The sequence below is a fragment of the Pinus tabuliformis genome, chromosome 6 (genome assembly GCF_031772625.1).
Source record: "Pinus tabuliformis cultivar Carrire ecotype Pingquan chromosome 6, CPIR1, whole genome shotgun sequence".
NCBI classification, from domain to species: Eukaryota; Viridiplantae; Streptophyta; class Pinopsida; order Pinales; family Pinaceae; genus Pinus; species Pinus tabuliformis.
The window spans coordinates 748,256,007-748,274,403 of record NC_142292.1 but is presented as its reverse complement, the minus strand read 5'-3'; the positions used below and the strand labels follow the sequence as shown (position 1 = coordinate 748,274,403).

Genomic DNA, 18,397 nt, shown 5'->3' with positions numbered 1-18,397 from the left:
GTTGAGGGAGGGGTGGCTTCTAGTAGGTGGTTCCTTGCAATAGGTGGTGGCCTACAAAAGTAGTGGGCCACATAGTTAAGGGAGTGGTGGCTTCCAACAGGTGGTGCCCTGCAAAGTTCAGGAAGTGGTAGCTTCCATCAGGTAGTGCCTTGGAGCGAGTGGTTGTTCGCATGATAATAATTTGTGGCTTGCACACTGGTGGTGGTGAGCGATATGATGATGTGAATAAAGATTTTGATAATAATAAGAAGAAAAAGATGAACAATATAGCATGGTTTTTCTCCCGAAAGGGTTTCCACCATACATCTGGTGTCTCGTGTATTATTGATGTTGATTTCTTATTTGTTGATGTGTTGTTGCTCATGGTTTAGTTGCTCGTCTTCGTGATTATGCACAAGTTGTTTATATTTTGTTGGTTAACTAATGCATGATTTTGTTAATTGTTAAAGAAAGGGTAAGAGGGAACACCCTCCTCCCACATTTACCCAAGTTAACAAGACTAATGGGGTGAACATGTGACGAAGAGTTACTATGATGTGATTCAACTCCCAATGTACAGTTAAAGAAGTGCAACCAATCAAACAAAAACCAATCTAACCTTTCTTAGGAGCTGTAGAACCTTCATGAGACAATCAACCCTTCCAGGTGCCCAACCCTTGAGACAACGTGTCATTTTGCTAAGCTAGACCCCCAATCGCTCCCATGACAAGACATGCATGCGACTGGGACTCTCCAGTCGCTCCCACAACAAGGCATGCATTCAATTATGGCCTTTTCAGGTAGTTATGAGCCACCAACCCCAGATTCAGTGCTACTTTTTTAGGGCTAGGTCTCAAGCCTCTACCCAGAACTTCATTAAACTTCCAAAAATGATAAATAACAATGAATTAAAGCTACTAATGCAAACATTGGTACAAGGAATTGAACTGGCCCCTACTAGCCATGACGAACATTTTGTCAAACATATCACAAACATTTAATCTACATGTCATAACCACAAATCGGAGCATATTGGTCTCTTACTTATCTGAGAATTGTCAAGAAGAATTTATGCCTTATCACAATAGTTGCATTATCATCTATTAGATAATATAATCATTCACATTTCATGTACTAATCAAATCATGATGAGATCCATAACCAAAGTTTGTCATGAACCATGCTTATAACCAACAAAATAACAATAATAGAACAACCATTAAAGCCACACACTAACAAGTACATTTACACATGAAATACCAAAGCAAAGGAGTTCTTATTATTTTATGCATAAGCCAACCAAGTCAAAGATTTCCACGAACCACCCGACCATAGATTGGCATGAACCAAATCTTTCTTTCAGCCAATCACCCCCGTGCCATATTCCAAGCATGAATGTGGGACTCATAACAGAACCAATCAAGGTTTCCTCGGGATTTACTGTATATCCAGCCAAGGGATTCCTAGGCCTGAAAGCCTCATCAATACAACTAGGATTTACTATAATCCCATCGGATCACTAGGCCCAAAACAAACATGGATGCCTCCAGATCTCTCCACCTAAATCGTGAGGAATTTGTTCATCTCCACCTCTAGGCTTTACTGTATATCCCACCATTCATCGATCGAGGATTCCTAGGCCCAATGAGGCTCCACCCTCTAGGATTTACCGTATATCCTACCATTCACCGGTCAAGGATTCCTAGGCCTAACGAGGGTATACACAATTAGGCTTTACCGCAATCCCACCTTCACTGGTCTAGGGATTCCTAGGCCTTATGTTTCTCCTTTGAGACCACACCACTCAATTTCGAAAAACCATCCAGAAATCCAGCTCAACCAAAACAAGAGAACGCCATCATAGCATGACTATCTGGAAATGGTAAGGCAAGGTTGAAAATCACTATCACACTTGGAAAAAACCATGCCAAATACAACAAGAGAACCAATAACACACATTCATGTACCATGCATGTCAAAACGAGTAAGGAAATCATACATGCAACTCAACACCTACACCCATTGTAGCCACTTGATCCAACTCTTCCTTGCTTGATCTTTGCTTCTCTTTGCTTTCTTGTCCTTCCTTTGCCTACTTTCCTCTAATGCTAAAGTGCTGCAAGAATACTCTAAGTGTCTAGGAGTACGAGAGAGTAGAGAGAAAGAAGAGAGAGCTACAAAATTGAATGGACAAAAGGTTATGAAGTGATCCTTAGAAGCCTTTTTATTAACGAGGCCTCTATTTTCTTCATTTTCCATCAATTTTCCTTGATTTTCCTCCTCAAGTGCAACCTGTGACCTTTCACATTCCTTTTCTCCTAATTTCCATTATTTTCATAAATAAAATGCCAATTAATGCCTCTTGCCTTTCCAAAGCCTTTATCATTGCCTTTGGCAATTTCCTTAGCCATAAAAACCAAATGAAAACCCACACTAGGATGTTTTACCCAACATTCAACTTGGAATAAGTGTCCCATGACATTGGTTATTATTTTGCCTTTATTAACTTTATTACATGGATTTTTGACTAGGATTGTGTTGTGCTCTACAACAACCCCCCATTTCATATCATTTTTATTTATAAAGATTAACATATGGAATGGGTCCCTTTTAAAATTTGATTGGCATCAATACTTCTGTTGTTCAAAAAGGTCTGATAATCAAATGAGCTTATTTATTTAAGCCTTTCGAACAATAGTTTTTCAACAAATAAAATAATCTTTTATTATTGCGATAAAGCGATCGCAAGATCGCATATCGCAATGACATGGAACACACACATAAGTGGCACATTGGTCTCCGCCGATGCGATTTCGCTATCGGCGATCGGCAATACTCCATACACATCTTATAAACGCACATAACATAAGCCCCGACGCGACGCGATATCGGCGATCGGCTATCGGCGATACTTCGTATGCGGTCAAAGCATTTTAAGACATTTACTCCGATCCGATGCAATTTCGCAATCGGCAGTCGGCAACATCCCATGCACATTAATAAGGCGCCCAGGTCTTACCCCCGATGCGATACGCTATCGGCGATCGGGGAATCGGCACTTCACTCTAAATGCACCTTGTTATATTTCTTCACACTAATCCGATGCGATGTCGCAATCGGCGTTCGGGAGGATCCTATGCTTATGATTACATAATACCTATTCTCCTAAAGCGATGCGATATCGCTATCGGTGATCGGCATTTCAAAAAAGACATAACTTAAAAATCTAAAGTATTATTGATACCCGATCGATAGAGCGCGGATTTCGAAAAAGCCGTTAAATGGAGGGATAAGGTGATGTATTCGTATTTAAAGTTTTGCCCCTTCGATTAACGATCACCTGCGCTCAACCGCCAAAATATCCATTGCACGCGTAAGGGAGTCATTCAGCCGGATAACAGTGTAATAAGCATTTAAGGAGTAGCAGGCCTTAAACGGCCATTTAATACATCTGTAATATCTTCTCATTGATTGGATCCGCAGCCATTTTTGAGAGTTAATCTCTCGGCACGCTTTGATTGATATATCTCTCCCACCATAGATTTTCATTGTTATGTTTCCATGTTACGGTTTTTCTTGCCTTTGTGTAGAATTCATCTTTCGAGAGAAGCCTGAGCAAGATGGGAAAGAAATCCAAGAAGACCGCGGGTTCCGCTGCTACATCAGTTGCAGGACAAGCTGCCGCCGATAAAAAGAAGGGTTTAATATCGGATACCACATGCACTGGTCTCACTAGAGCTACATGGCAAGGCACTTATAATTTGCTAGAGGCCGAACAACCAGTGGTAACAGTGACAGAAGCTGGTGTGGACTTACTCAAGAAGTCTGATTCTACTCTCAAAGATTTGGCCGACTCTTTCCTTCACAGGATAGCGGCCAGAGAACAGATTCTCCCCTACACAGACGTCGTGCGATGGGCAATTGAGGAAATTCCAATCCTCGACAGAACGTTTAGCACCAGAGATGGGAGGATTTTCGGATCGTTCAAGCCAGAGCATCTAAGGCAAATGTATCATTTGCCCGAGCCGGAGAAGGTGTATAACAAGACGTTCCTGGAAAAATTTGCAGCTGATAATGAAGTGGAATCCGAACCCATCCGGGATTGGAGGCAGAATCCGGCCAAACACAAGCACGAGTCTTCCGGTAAGTACTCAGTCGATTCTTTGGCTTCTCCCTATTGCTATGCGGGGATAATGATGTGTAGGTTATGGGGATTACATGACTCTGCTAACTTTACAATAGAGATGGTCCCTCTAATGGAGGCAGCAGTAAACAGCATAATCATGGATTGGGCCACTATTCTCTCTGATAAGCTAGCCGTAGCTGTTCGTGATTTTAGAGCTAATTCTGTTGTCACTGAAAGGAAAATTCCCCCGTTTTATTACAGTGCATATATTTTAGATACATTATGTTTCAATTCTGAGTTTCCCATCCTCGGTTGGAGGTGGACTGCCCAAGACCCCTCACCCATTCATATATACCACCAGAAATTGTGGAAGTCTTCTTACAAGCACCATTTGTACCAAATCTGCAATGGCTTTATGGTTCCCATTCATTATTCTATTTTTGATAAGCCCATTCCCAAAATCTCCTATCTAGCTTCCTTTGATTTACCAGCGGTAGCAAGTTGGTTTGGAGAAGAGAGATTTACCTACGTTAGGGTTTTCGGGAGCCAAGCCAATCCGCATGTTCTCCCTTTGTATATTCCAGATAAACTGCTAGCAAGAGAAATCGCCTATCAGATTATGGCCGAGAGTACTACACAGACTCTCAAGAAAGAAAAGAAGAGGGGCTGGCCCTCTTTTCCCTTGAGAATTGGTGTCTATACTCTGCATGATCTCAAGCATGCAGAAAAGGAAGCCACAAAGATTCAATCTTTAACCCTGGCCACTATCCCAAATAGGCTATATGATCCAAAGAAAACTGCTTACACTGCATTAGAACAGGCCAAATTGACAAAATTTGACCATCAAGAAGATATGTTTGATGACCTGTTCGTTGCCTCCGAAACAATAGGTCATGCTAAAGAACTCGCTAGGATGAAATATAATGATGAAGGGTTAACTGAGTTCAATAAACTTAGAGAGCAGAGGTTGCAAACTCTGCCTCTAGATTTACTGGCAACAACCCCAGCGACATCTTCAAGCGAGCCTGGTCGGCAACAGTCAAGCCAGCCTCCCGTTATAACAAAAGATCAGAAGAAGCAACAGGAGGAAAGGCAAAAGAAGCAACAGGCAGAAAGGCAGAGAAAAGAACAAGCGGAAAGGCAAAAGAAAGAACAAGCAGAAAAACAGCAGAGAGCACAAATGGAACAAGAAGAGAGAAAGAAGAAAGAGGTAGAGGAACAGCAGAAGAGGGAAAAAGAGGAGAAACAGAAAAAAGAACTGGCAGATAGGCAGAAAAAGGAACAAGAAGAAAAACAGAGGAAAGAACAAGAGGAGCAGCAGAGGAAAGAGCAGGAAAAAGAGCGGAGCGAGTCCCAAGCCGAGAAGCAGAAACAAACCACCATTGATCCCGAATTGCTCCAACAGTGGAAGCAATTTGACTCTATTATCAGTGGAAAGGAAGGTTCCAAAGATACGGACACCTCCAAAACAAATGACACACCATACATCACTTCTCCTCAGGTTCTAAGTGGAACCAGCGGCCCACCCATTTCTAAGGATGTTGAGGTAATTCCTAAAGACCCTTCCGATCAAATCGTTCTCCAGGTGGAAGATATTCCTCCCCTGGATGTTTTCTACAGCCCAAGGCATAGAGCAGTTGTAAAGCGATCAAGGAAAAGACGAAGGACTGATCAACCTTCTATCTTTCCAGAGAAAACAGTCACGGGTAATGTAGTATGGAAGGAGGAATTGGACCCCTCCGATGACCTAACAAAGCTGTCACAGTATGCAGGAGCCTATTCTGCAGCGACTATTGATAAGGCATCGGAGGTAAGTCTTCTATTGAAGACTAAGGACCAAGAAATTTTTGCACTACAGGCAGAAGTGACCGAGGCAAAGCAAAAGGCAGCGCAAGCAGAAGAGCAGTTGCTGGAACAACAGCAAACGAACAATTCATTAACCCAACAATTGCAAACAGAGAGGCAGAGGATCGACCAAAGCGCGATCCAGAAACAAAAGGAATTATCGGAGGCATTGGCACAGTTGAGGACAGCAAATGAGCTGATGATGAAAACGAAAGACGAGCAAATAGCTCAATTGTCGGCTCAGCTCGAAGTCATAAAAGGCACCCAAAAAGTGGAGGATTTCAGAGCAGAGGCATCGCAAATAAACAGTGCATTAATATCTCAGATTAGGCTCCTATGCCATCAACTCACTGAGGCAGAACCATTGTGCGAGCTAACTACATCAGTATGTCAGCAGGTAGAGAAGGCCAGGAGTGAGTTAGATCAAGCTGAAGAAACCATAATCGCATATCTTGATTGGCAAGATTCTGATGTGGGAAAAGCAGCGAATTTGCCCAGAATCCAAGAAACATACAAGGACATACTCTTCACAGAATGGCACACTCAAGTGATGAAAGCAGAAAGGGCGGCTTCGAGGTGTAAATTAACTGCCAGCAATATGGTTGATCTGGTCAACAACACCCTCTACTTGGCAAACATGATCTCCCAGTGTACACCTGGAAGCATAACAACAGCAAATATGATTGAGCAATCAAGTTATCCTGACTTGGAGGAGAAGGGGAGGTTAATCGCTGGAGTTAATACTTTGACTTACGATGCATATTGGCTCTTTCTGATCAAGCCACACACACAAAGGTCGGCCCTCAAGTGTTTAACTGATGCTCTCGGGTGCATAATTCCCGATATTCAAGATGCCACATACGCTGCTCAGCTCAGTTCGCGCCTCAACAAACCGCCTGAAGTAGAGCCAATGCTAGCGATATGTCAGCTCAGGTTTAAAGGCAAAGAGCCTACCTGATGAATCATTGCCGCCGATTGCCAGATCGCTGAGGAAGATAGGAGGAATATTTATTGATGCCAACTTAATAGCATTTCAGTTTCTTAGATATTTAGATTAGTTTAGTATTTATAGACCCTTTCATGTTTTTAGAAAGGGTCGTAAAATTTTGTAATAGACTTAAAGACTGAAGTTTGCACTACTGTGCTTCAGCCTATATTCTTTTATGAAACTCGACCAATTGTTCTTAATTTAACGAGAAAGCTTCTTTATGCAATTGCGCACTATTGTCTGTTGTTTGGGATGTTTTCTGAGTTGAAGGAAGGACTGCGACATAGCGATTGATATATGGGAGTGTTAAGCAGCTTATATGGTACTTTTATCTGCATCTGTATTCATTCCTTTTATATGAATTGTTATGCAATTATTCTTGCTATTGTTGAATACATGTATGCGCTGTAACAACAAATCTCTATCTCATTCCACTATTGGATGTTTTGTGATATGCCTTTTCCTTTAATCATGCATGTAACAATGATATAAATGATAAAGTGTGGTAATTTCGTTGTTATCGCTTTGCGTAACTATTTATGCACAGCAGTCTTGAATGATTTAATATCTATGTTTTAGTGATGGAGTCATCTATATGCCTGTCTTGAAGCACAGATCATCAAACGCTACGCTTTAGAAATCGATAAGTCCCCGGGGTAGATCATAGTTATTATATTTTTGCTGATAGTTTTAGTTATTCGCTTATCGCCAGCATATTCTATAAGTCACTCATCCATCCCGTTTACCTATAAGTGTTGGGAAACTGGTCCCATTATCCCCAGTCGGAGCCACTATTCCAAACGGAAAAGGAGCTGTATTAAGGTCCGGACCGGGTGGTTTCCCCAATGTTGTTGCAGCGATTTTCGAGGCATCAACAGATTGTTACAAAACCCTCCCCTTTAGGGGAACAACATCCTCGGTGTTCAATGACACTTACAACCAAAAAGAGTGTTCTGAGCAAAACATATTGCCTATGGAGATTTTTAACTTAGCTTGATATCGTATTTATAATGAATAACCTACTGAGAAGCAAACAAACATAACAACATGATGACCATAACGACATGACACCCATACCGCTTATTGGAGTTTCATAACACATCTCATGGCGATATTTACATCCATATACATATATCAAAACATCACACCAAAACATATGCCAAAAGCATTCACTCAGTTACCGAATAAATATGGATACATAGCCCGCATCTGATCTGCCATCTCCCATGTAGCTTCATTGGGGCCAAAGTGCTTCCACTGCACTTTAACCTGCTCAATTTCTCAATTCCGGAGCATGAGCATATTTCTCTACAAAATACACCAAGGTTCCGACTGGAATTCTCCATCTGGCCCCACCTGCAATACATACCAGTCAATCACATTATCAACATCTTTAACATACATCTTAAGCAATAACACATGGAAAACATCATGGACTTTCACTGTCGGAGGCAGTACAAGTCGATAGGCTACTGGTCCAATCCTTTCAAGAATATTGAAAGGTCCACAAAACCGAGGTGCCAACTTGGCACATGATCCAATCCTCAAGGAGATCTTCTTGGGCTTGATGCGCAAGTACACCTGTTCCCCAACCTGAAACTCCTTAAACATCCTATTATGATCTGCATAATATTTTTGTATGTCTTATGCTGCCTTCAAATTCTTCTTGATTACCTGCATTTCTTGTTCCATTTCTGCCAACATGTCCGGTCCTATCAACACCTTGCTCACTTGATCACTCCAACTGATGGGAGTATTACAACTCCGACCATACAATGCCTCGAATGGACTCATCCTCAGTGAATCCTGATACCCATTGTTGTAAGCAAACTCAAGCAATGGAAGGTACTCCTTCCATCTCCTTTGTTAATGCATCACACACATCCTCAACATGTCCTCCAATATCCTAATGAATCTCTTTGTCTGTTCGTATGTTTGTAGATGATAAGTTGTAATGAAGGCCAAATTTGTGCCTAAGCCTGCAAAAAACTCCTTCCAAAATCTAGAAGTGAACTTAGCATCCTTGTCTAACACAATCTTCCTTGGAACACCATGCAACCTCACTACATCTCTGTTGAAGACCTATGCTACATCACTAGCTAAATCTGTAGACTTCACTAGAATGAAGTGTGCTACCTTTGTCAACCTGTCCACCACAACCATGATGAGATCATGTTACCTAGATGTCCTCGACAAACCTGTAATAAAATCCATGGAAATGACCTCCCATTTCCACTCTAGAATTAGAATCAATTGTAGTAATCCACCTGGATGCTTACATTCTTCTTTTACCTGTTGACAATCTAAGAATCTAGCCACAAACTTTGCTACTTCCTTTTTCAAATTCGGCCAATAATAGAACTTCTTCACTGTTGTCAATGTCTTTTGGTATCCTGGGTGCCCTGAATACGTTTTTGCATGGAATTCTCACAAGATAGTCTTCTTGAGATCATTGTCATTCAACACATAGATCTTGTCCCTAAATCTGACCAAACCATCTGTTGTGATATGATAGTCCACGTCCTGATCACATGTACCCTGTTGTAACCTGTTCCTAATCTCTGTGTACCTACCATCCTGTTGTCATGCCTGTAAAATCCGATCTTGTAAGTATGTCCCATAAGAATTCATAGTTTCTATATGATTCACCTACACTCTTCTGTTAAGAGCATCTGCAACCCTGTTTTCCTTTACCTTAATGTACCAGATATCAAAGTCGAACTCATTGATCATGGCCAACCATCTAGCTTTCCTGACATTCAGATTTGGTTGGTAAAACAAGTATCTCAATCCATTGTGATTGCTCATCAATACAAACCTCCTGCCAATAATATAGTGCCTCCACATATTCAATGCATGGATGATCGCTGCCAACTCAAGATCATGTGTTAGATAATTCTACTCGTGCTCATTCAACTTTCGTGACTCATAGCACACTACCTGTCCTTCCTGTATTAAGACTCCACCAAGTCCTCTCTTGCAAGCATCTGTACACACCACAAACCCTTTGTCTAGATCTGCAATCTTTAAAACTAGAGTGTTTGTCAACAATTGCTTCAATTGCTAAAAGCTAGTTGCACATTCCTATGTCCATTCAAATTTCTCACCTTTCCCTTGCAACGATCTAATATGATACACAATTTGTGAGAAGTTCCTGATGAACCTCCTGTAGTAACCTGCTAACCCCATGAATGACCTGACTTCATCCACATTCCTAGGAGTTGCCCATTCTATGATGACACTTAACTTTTTTGAAATCACTGCTATGTCTTCCTTGGAAATAACATGCCTCAAGTAATGTACCTTTGTCTAAAAGAAACTGCATTTGATAAACTTGGCATACAACTAATGCTCTCTTAGTAATCTCAACATTTCTTCTAAGTGTTCGACATGCTCTTCCTCATTCTTAGAATATATAAATATATCATCAATGAACATAATAACAAACTATTCAAGATAAGGACGCAACACACATTCATCAAGCACATAAAAGTAGCTGGATCATTAGTCAAACCAAATGGAAATACAACAAACTTATAATGACCATACCTGATCCGGAAAGCAGTCTTGTAGATATCCTCTTCTTTAATGCTTACCTGATGATATCCAAATCTCAAGTCAATCTTCGAGAACAGTGTTGCTCCCTTCAACTGGTTGAACAAGTCATAAATCCTCGACAATGGATACTTGTTCTTGATGGTCACCTTGTTCAATTGTTTGTAATCAATGCATAACTTGAGAGTACCATCCTTCTTCTTCACTAACAATATTGGTGCACCCCAAGGCGATACACTTGGCCTCATGTATCCCTTATCAAGCATTTCCTTCAACTGCAACTTGAACTATACTAACTCTAGTGTGCTCATCCTGTATGGTGCCTTTGATGCTGGTGTTGCCCCTGGTATCAGCTCAATGGGGAAGTCCACTTCTCCATGAGGCAGTAACTCTAAAATCTCTACTAGAAACACATCTTGAAACTGCTGCAGGATTGGGTACCTCTTAATAACTTCTACATCCTCAACACCTTTACCTTTATCACTAGAAATATGCAGTGCAAATAAAACACACCCTTTTCTGTGACTATGCTTTGTCTGCATAGTTGTCCCCATCCTAATTGATGTAGCTTTCTTCTTAACCTACAAGATTCTTTGTTCTCCATTGTCATCCAAGCATTCACTAGCTTTGTCACAATAGTCCACCTTAGTCCTGTGAAGATACAACCAATCCATACCCAAAATCATATTATATGATCCCAACGATAGTACATTCAAATGTGTTGAGGTAGGCATAACATTCAACTCGAATGCACAAGCTCTTACCCAATGATGAACTCTCTTCTTTGTACCTGTATCCAACTACACTAACCAAGATTCTACGTGCACTTCTTTATTCAGGCCACACTTATCCACCAGGTCAGGACTTACATAATTATAATTAGATCCAGAGTCAATCAAAGCAGAAACAACATGATCATAAAGCTTACCATCCAACTTGGTAATATATGCCTAGTGATATGCTTGCTTGTTATACAACACTGCATAAATTCGTCGAATGCTCTGCCCAACATCCCCAACTGTCTGTGCATCCTGTGCACTGTAAATCTGAGGCCTGCCACCCTGCATCTGTGGACAATCTCTCTTGAGATGCTCCTTACCACGTGTCGAACACTACAAATATCCCTTGCCATCACCTTTTTGTTCTCCAAGATGAGGCCCATTAAACTTCTTGTAAGGTGCAACATTTTATTTCTCACCTGCATGTTGAGGTCTTGTTCACTTTGGATTCCATTTACCTTTAGCTTTGTCTTTCCCTTTCCAACCTTGCTGAGACTGTCTTGCGCTTTAATTGCTCATAATAATGCTTCAACTTACCAATTAATTCTTTAAGTGACCGAAGCTCATCATACTTAATCCGATCTCTAAATGCTAGTGGCAATCCACTGACAAATAGTTGAACATTGGATTTTTCATCCTTATGATATGATACATACCTCAACAACTTCAAAAACTTGGTCGTATGCTCCTCATTTGTCATCAACCCCATCTTTAACTCATAGAAATCTTTGGTTTTACTGTCATAGTGCCTCTCTGACAAATATTTATTCTTGAAAAGTCTCTTGAATTCATGCCAACTCAACTCCTCTGTCCTGATGTCTCTAACCTGCTTCACATCTTCCCACCAGATGTTTGCTTTCCCTTTGAGGTTGAAGATAACTATTAAGGACTTCATGGTCTCCGTGTAATCATGCAACTCAAAGAACTTCTTCATTCCAAGTAGCCATGCCTTTTCATCCTCAAACTTCTTCAAATCCCCATCAAAGGTAGGTGGCTTGGCTTTCTTGAACTCATATGGAAAATATCCCTTGTCACTCCTCCTATAAGGATGATAATGATAATGACCATAGTACCTGTTGAGCCTCAAACCTGCACTTCTTTACACATCCTCTCAGCCTCCTTTTCCTACTCATTTCCTTCTTTTGCCACTCATTTCCTTCATCAAATTGCTCAAATCATTGTATTATAGGACTTTTTACATGATTTGCTAATTATGCTAATGACTGTTGTTGGTTTAGATTTTTGGTTCAAAATGTTGCGTTTCCGCAGCTCACACAGGGTTTCCGCAGCTGATCCCGGTTTCCGCAGCCAACCCCGGATTCCACAGCTGTTTTCTTAAATGCTATGTTCCAGGTGTCCTCCGGGTAGAAGAGCCACATGGGCAAGTTTGTGGGATCAAGGACATGGTGTGTGTCCTTCCAGCTCATCCAAACCGGTCATCAAAACCCGTGGTCAACGAGGAGGCAAATACGGTCAAACTGAAGTCATTGGCGGTGGCACGGCTCTGCGTGTTCGGTTTGGAGCACGTAAAGAACAGCTGGCCTCTTCCTCAGCCACGAGGACCGTGGGAAACAAGAATCCAACAGTAGATTGATAGCCCATAACGACCGTTGCCTAAATCCGAGGACGGTGCCAGATTACGTGTTTTTACACAGCTGATAGAATAGCCTAGTTTGCGTTAAGTTAGTTTGCTTTCTCTGCTATAAATAAAGCGTCTCTAAACGCTGGATAGTTAGTCTTTTAGTCTTTTTAATCAGTTGTAAACTCTGTTGAGACCTATTTTTATAAGCATTTTGTAAGCTCCCCACTGTATTTTTTATATGTGCTGTTAATACATGAGAAGACCGTTCTGTTTCTAAGCGTGTAACTGATCTTTTGGATTGGCTGAAGTAGGCGGAGGGCCCCTGTCTGCTACAGCCACTGTACAGTAGTCTTTACTTTATTTTCTTGCATTTCTTTTTCTGATTTTCATGTATATTAATGTACAGTTTGAATTGCTGCATTTTATTTTCTTTTAACATGTATATTATTGTACATAAACTTTGAATTATGCTGATTTACATTTCTGCACTTTTGTTCATGACTGATCAGTGTGTTTTTGCAGATTTCTTAGGAGCCCGGGACAGTTTTCTTTCTTCTCTTTTTACAACTAGTGGCATTTGTGATCGTCTTATCTAGACTGCTGATCTTTATTTTTGATTTTCATTAGTATCATTGCTTTAGTTTGCACTTTACTTTCTGCTCATAGCTTATCAAGTTGTTCATCTTTTGATGGCTCTTTTTGTCATAATCAACTAACTTTAGTGGAGCCAAAATATCACTTAGTGCAGCTTGGTTTATTTTGTTTTAAGACTCACATTGCTAACTTGCTCATAACTCTTTCTTACATGATCAATCCAGCTGAAGGCAGAAAGGTTAAGGGAAAATTAAGTGGTGTGATTTGTCACCTAGATTTTACATTGCTTAAGATTTAATTGAAGAGTTAAAGTAGTTGTTCTTGTTTTTAATTGAGTTAATGTAGATGTCATTTTCATTTTCATTTTCATCAGCAGTAGAGGTACTGGGCCGATGCCATTGGTCTTTTATTTGATGCCTTTACTTTCCTTTAAAGCTTTGATTTCATTTCAGTTATTGTTCAAGCTTTCTTTAGAATACTCTTTAAGTTTCAAGAAATCATTTAGAAGTCGCCACAAACACACACATTCACTCGCTTGATTACATCTCCATCACATCACATTAGGAAAGATAAATAAAAAACAAACTAAAAAGATAAAAATGACAAAAGAACTAAGGAAGGGTTATCTAAGTACATATAGTACACCTCACTTCATCAGCTTACGAGCCCCGGGTTGACATTTAAAAGTTGCAATTTAGACATCACTAAATTGACCAAACAGTACCTGTCAGAACCAGAACTATAATAGAACCTGTGTCCATCACCTCTCCTATTTGGTTTATCCAAGAACTTGCCATATCTTGTGTCATCCCTATTTGACCCGTGCTCAACATAGGATCTACTTCCATATGCCCCATTAGTCTTATCCTCCTGCCCATGGCTAATCCTAAGCAGTCCCTATATCTACAAGTCTGACAAACTCTGAAGGATTACTGCATTAACTTCTGCTTGTTTCTCCTGTGCCTGCATGATTTTGTCATTATCTGCTTTTCAACTTCTTATTTTTGCCTTCAAAATTCTCAAAGTGTTTGTCAAGTTAGAAGAGTGTCCACCACTGTGTTGTTCATCTGATCCATAAGGACAATCTCGTGAAATGTAGTCTACCATCTTGCTAGTCATCTTTGATCTTCTTCCTGCAAGTGTACCATGTCAACTTAAACCAAAACATAACATAAGCAACATACCTCAGTATAGTCCAGGGGAAGATATCTCATCTGCAAGATCAACCAGATTAACACAATACATGTATAATCATAGTCATATCAATATATAGACATAATTTCAACCATTACCCAATTACCATGCATGACTATACCAACCACATACCATGACCTCATTCACACCGACTATAACCATGTCAATGTATGCATAACGATTTATAAACACTATCATACATAACAAATGCATAACCGACATGCACTCATGACAAATACATTCAACAACAACACCATCGACTTTCACATGGCGACACAACTGCAACCATGCACACATAACAAGTACATAGACCACAAGCATAAATAACACACATGTAACCAACATGTATGCACGAACAATGCATTTCACCTATTCAGTCCAAGGGTGAACCATGCTCTGATACCACTCTGTAACACCCTCCTCCCACATTTACCCAAGCTAACTGGTTCATTGGGGTAAACATGTGACAAAGAGTTACTAGATGTGATTCAACTCCCCATGTGTAGTTAAGGAAGTGGAACCGACCAAAAAAAACCAACTTGACCTTTCTCAGGAGCTACATAACGTTCAAGATACAACCAATCCTTCCAGGCACCCAACCCCTGACACAACTTGCCATTCTGTCGAGCTAAACCCTCAATCGCTCCCATGACAAGCCATGCATGCAAATGAGACCATCCAGTCACTCCCACAACAAGGCATGCATGCGTATGTGGCCTTTTTCAAGTAGTTCTGAGCTAGTGACCCTGGATTCTGTGCCACTTTTTTCAGGGCTAGGTCTCAAGCATCTGCCCATAACTTCATGAAACTTCCAGAAATGACAAATAACATTGAATTAAAGCTACTAATGCAAACATTGTTAGAATAACTTGATCTAACCCCTACTAGCCATGACAAACATTTTGTCAAACATATCACAAACATGTAATCTATAATTCATAACCACAAATCTGAGCATAGGGGTCTCCTACTTATCTGAGAATCATCAAGAAGAATTGATGCATTATCACAATAGTTGCATTATCATCTATTAGATCATATAATCATTCACATTTCAAGTACTAATCAAATCATGATGAGAGATATAACCAAAGTCTGTCATGAACCATGCTTATAACCAACAAAATAACAATAATAAAACAACCATTAAAGTGACACATTATTTACACATGAAATACCAAAGGAAAGGAGTTCTTATTATTATATACATAAGCCAACCAAGTCAGGTACTTCCACGAACCACCCGACCATATATTGGGCTGAACCAAATCTTTCTTTCAGCTAATCAAGCTAAACAAGCTAAACAAGCATGGATGCCTCTAGATCTATCCACCTAAACCATGAGGAATTTGTCGTCTCCATCTCTAGGATTTCCTGTATATCACGCCATTCATTAGTCGAGGATTTGTAGGCCCAACGAGGCTCCACCCTCTAAGCTTTATTGTACATCCCGCCATTCACTGGTCAATGATTCGTAGGCCTAATGAGGACATACACAGTCAGGATTTACCACAATCCCACCTTCACTGGTCTAGGGATTATTAGGCCTTGTGTTTCTCCCCTGAGACCACCCTACTTAGTATCAAAAAACAATCTGGCAATTCAGCTCAACCAAAACAAGAGAACCCCATCACACCATAGCTATCCGAAAATGGCAAGGCAAGGTTGAAAATCACTGTGACACCTGGCAAAACCCATGCCAATGACAAGAGAACCAAAAACACACATGCATGTCAAAACTAACAAGGAAATCATACATGCATCTCGATACCTACAAGTAATCCCGTTGTAGCTGCTTGTTCCTGCTCTTCCTTGCTTGATCTTTGCTTCCCTTTGATTTCTTGTCCTTCATTTGCCTACTTTCCTCCAATGCTAGAGTGTTGTAAAAATACTAGTGTCCAAGAGTATGCGAGAGTAGAGAGAATAGAGAGAAAACTTCAAAATTGAACTGACAAAAGGTTGTGAATTGAACCACATAAGTCTTTTTAATAATGAGGCCTCTATTTTCTTCATTTTCCATTATTTTTCCTTCATTTTCCTCCTCACATGCAACCTATGACCTTTCACCTTCCTTTTCTCCCAATTTCCATTATTTTCATTAATAAAATGCCAATTAATGCCTCTTGCCTTTGCCAATTTCCTCAGCCATAATAAACCAAATGAACACCCACGCTATGATGTTTTGCCCAACATTCAACTTGGAATAAGTGTCCCATGGCCTTCATTGTTATTTTGCCTTTATTAACTTTATTACATGGATTTTTTACCACGATTGTTATATAAGAAGCGATAAAATTGATCCATCGATACAATATTGATTCACTCCCACCCCCCTCTCAGTATTGTCAAACTTCCAACAATTGGTATCTAAGCTTCCAACATTAGCAACACATGCATACATGACAAAGTTAGATCATAATATATTTGTGGTTGAATTTTGAGTCAATAAAACAAAGTCACAAAATAGAAAATTCTGTAATTAAAATATAACGGTCTATAATATAATGTTAAATTTTTATCATAACATTGAAATTTATTTTCCCAATCTGCGTTCCACCATTCCAACTTAAATATTTTGTATCTATAATACAAAAAACAAATTCGTATACATAAATTTAAACAATTTATTTACAAACTTATCATTAACCCTGAACTCTCTAAATTCTAAACTATAACATCACTAAATAACTTAAGGGAGAGAGCCTTTATCCTTTTACTAGACAAGATAACATGACTTGTATTTATATAATGAGGACGATTTAATACTTGATTTCCTAGAATGTACAATAACTTAATCATAATTTTAAACTACCATAAATTTTTCATAATATGCGATTTTATTTATTATTTATATAACCTTTATTATCCAAACTCATATATATTTACAAAGTAAAGATTTGAGATGAACTTAAGTTTTTTTTATTTTTTATATTAATAATATTTTTTAATATTAAAAGTTAGATGTATGTAATGTGAGGTGATACATCTTTTTCACCTTAAATTATAAAAACACTTCCCTTTTCTTAATATAATCAAAACACTTTTATGTAAATTCTATACATAGTGTCAAAAGTCACGTTTTGATCCAATCAAAATGTTACCATGCAATCTCCACTTATGATATGACTCGATCCTTAAAGTCATTGGTCATTAATAAGGGGTGGGGACTTTGTGGATGTATAGTGTTATCTACATTGTAACTTATGCCTTAAAGTCAAGGGTTTAGTGGAATAATGAAGGAAAATAATCTTAGTATAATAATATTTTTGTGTAATTGTTATTATATAGATAACACTTATATGATAAATATAAATTGTGTCGGAGAATTGTGGAGAATTATGATTGGCATTACATACAATTTATGGATTAGTAATATATTATATTTTAATGTAAGTTTTCTTATGATCATGGACATATGGCATATTTTATTTGAAGATATAATTTTTATAGATTACAAAGTAGAAAAAGAGGAAGTTTTATTAGTGGAAATTTTCAAAAGTTGATTATCAGTGAACATAACTTAGTAAGATCCCAGAAGAAATTATATTTGTAATTCCAACAAAAACCATTGTTCTCTTTCTAGAGAGTTGTAATAAAGACGTCGACAAAATTATGTCCTAGGATTGAACTTCTTTCTCATTGATTTTATATTAGGGAGACTCTCCAAGACAATGTAAGCAGACACATGAATTATATTATTCTGAAAAAAAAAAAAAAAAAAAAAATCGACCAATTCATATGGCTTCCTTGAAATG

At 39.2% G+C, this 18,397-nt stretch overlaps 1 protein-coding gene across 1 annotated transcript in view; it reads right to left on the bottom strand.

The window, feature by feature from the left end:
- LOC149260898 (myb-related protein 315-like) overlaps positions 1–14,804 on the bottom strand; it is a 51,380-nt gene extending 36,576 nt beyond the window's left edge. The window contains exons 1-2 of the mRNA XM_089461408.1: positions 14,775–14,804; positions 14,633–14,662 (exon numbers count right to left, since the gene is read on the bottom strand). Coding sequence (XP_089317534.1) covers positions 14,633–14,662; positions 14,775–14,804 — 60 coding nt within the window. The remainder of the gene's footprint in view (positions 1–14,632; positions 14,663–14,774) is intronic.
- Between the last annotated feature and the right edge of the window lie 3,593 nt (positions 14,805–18,397).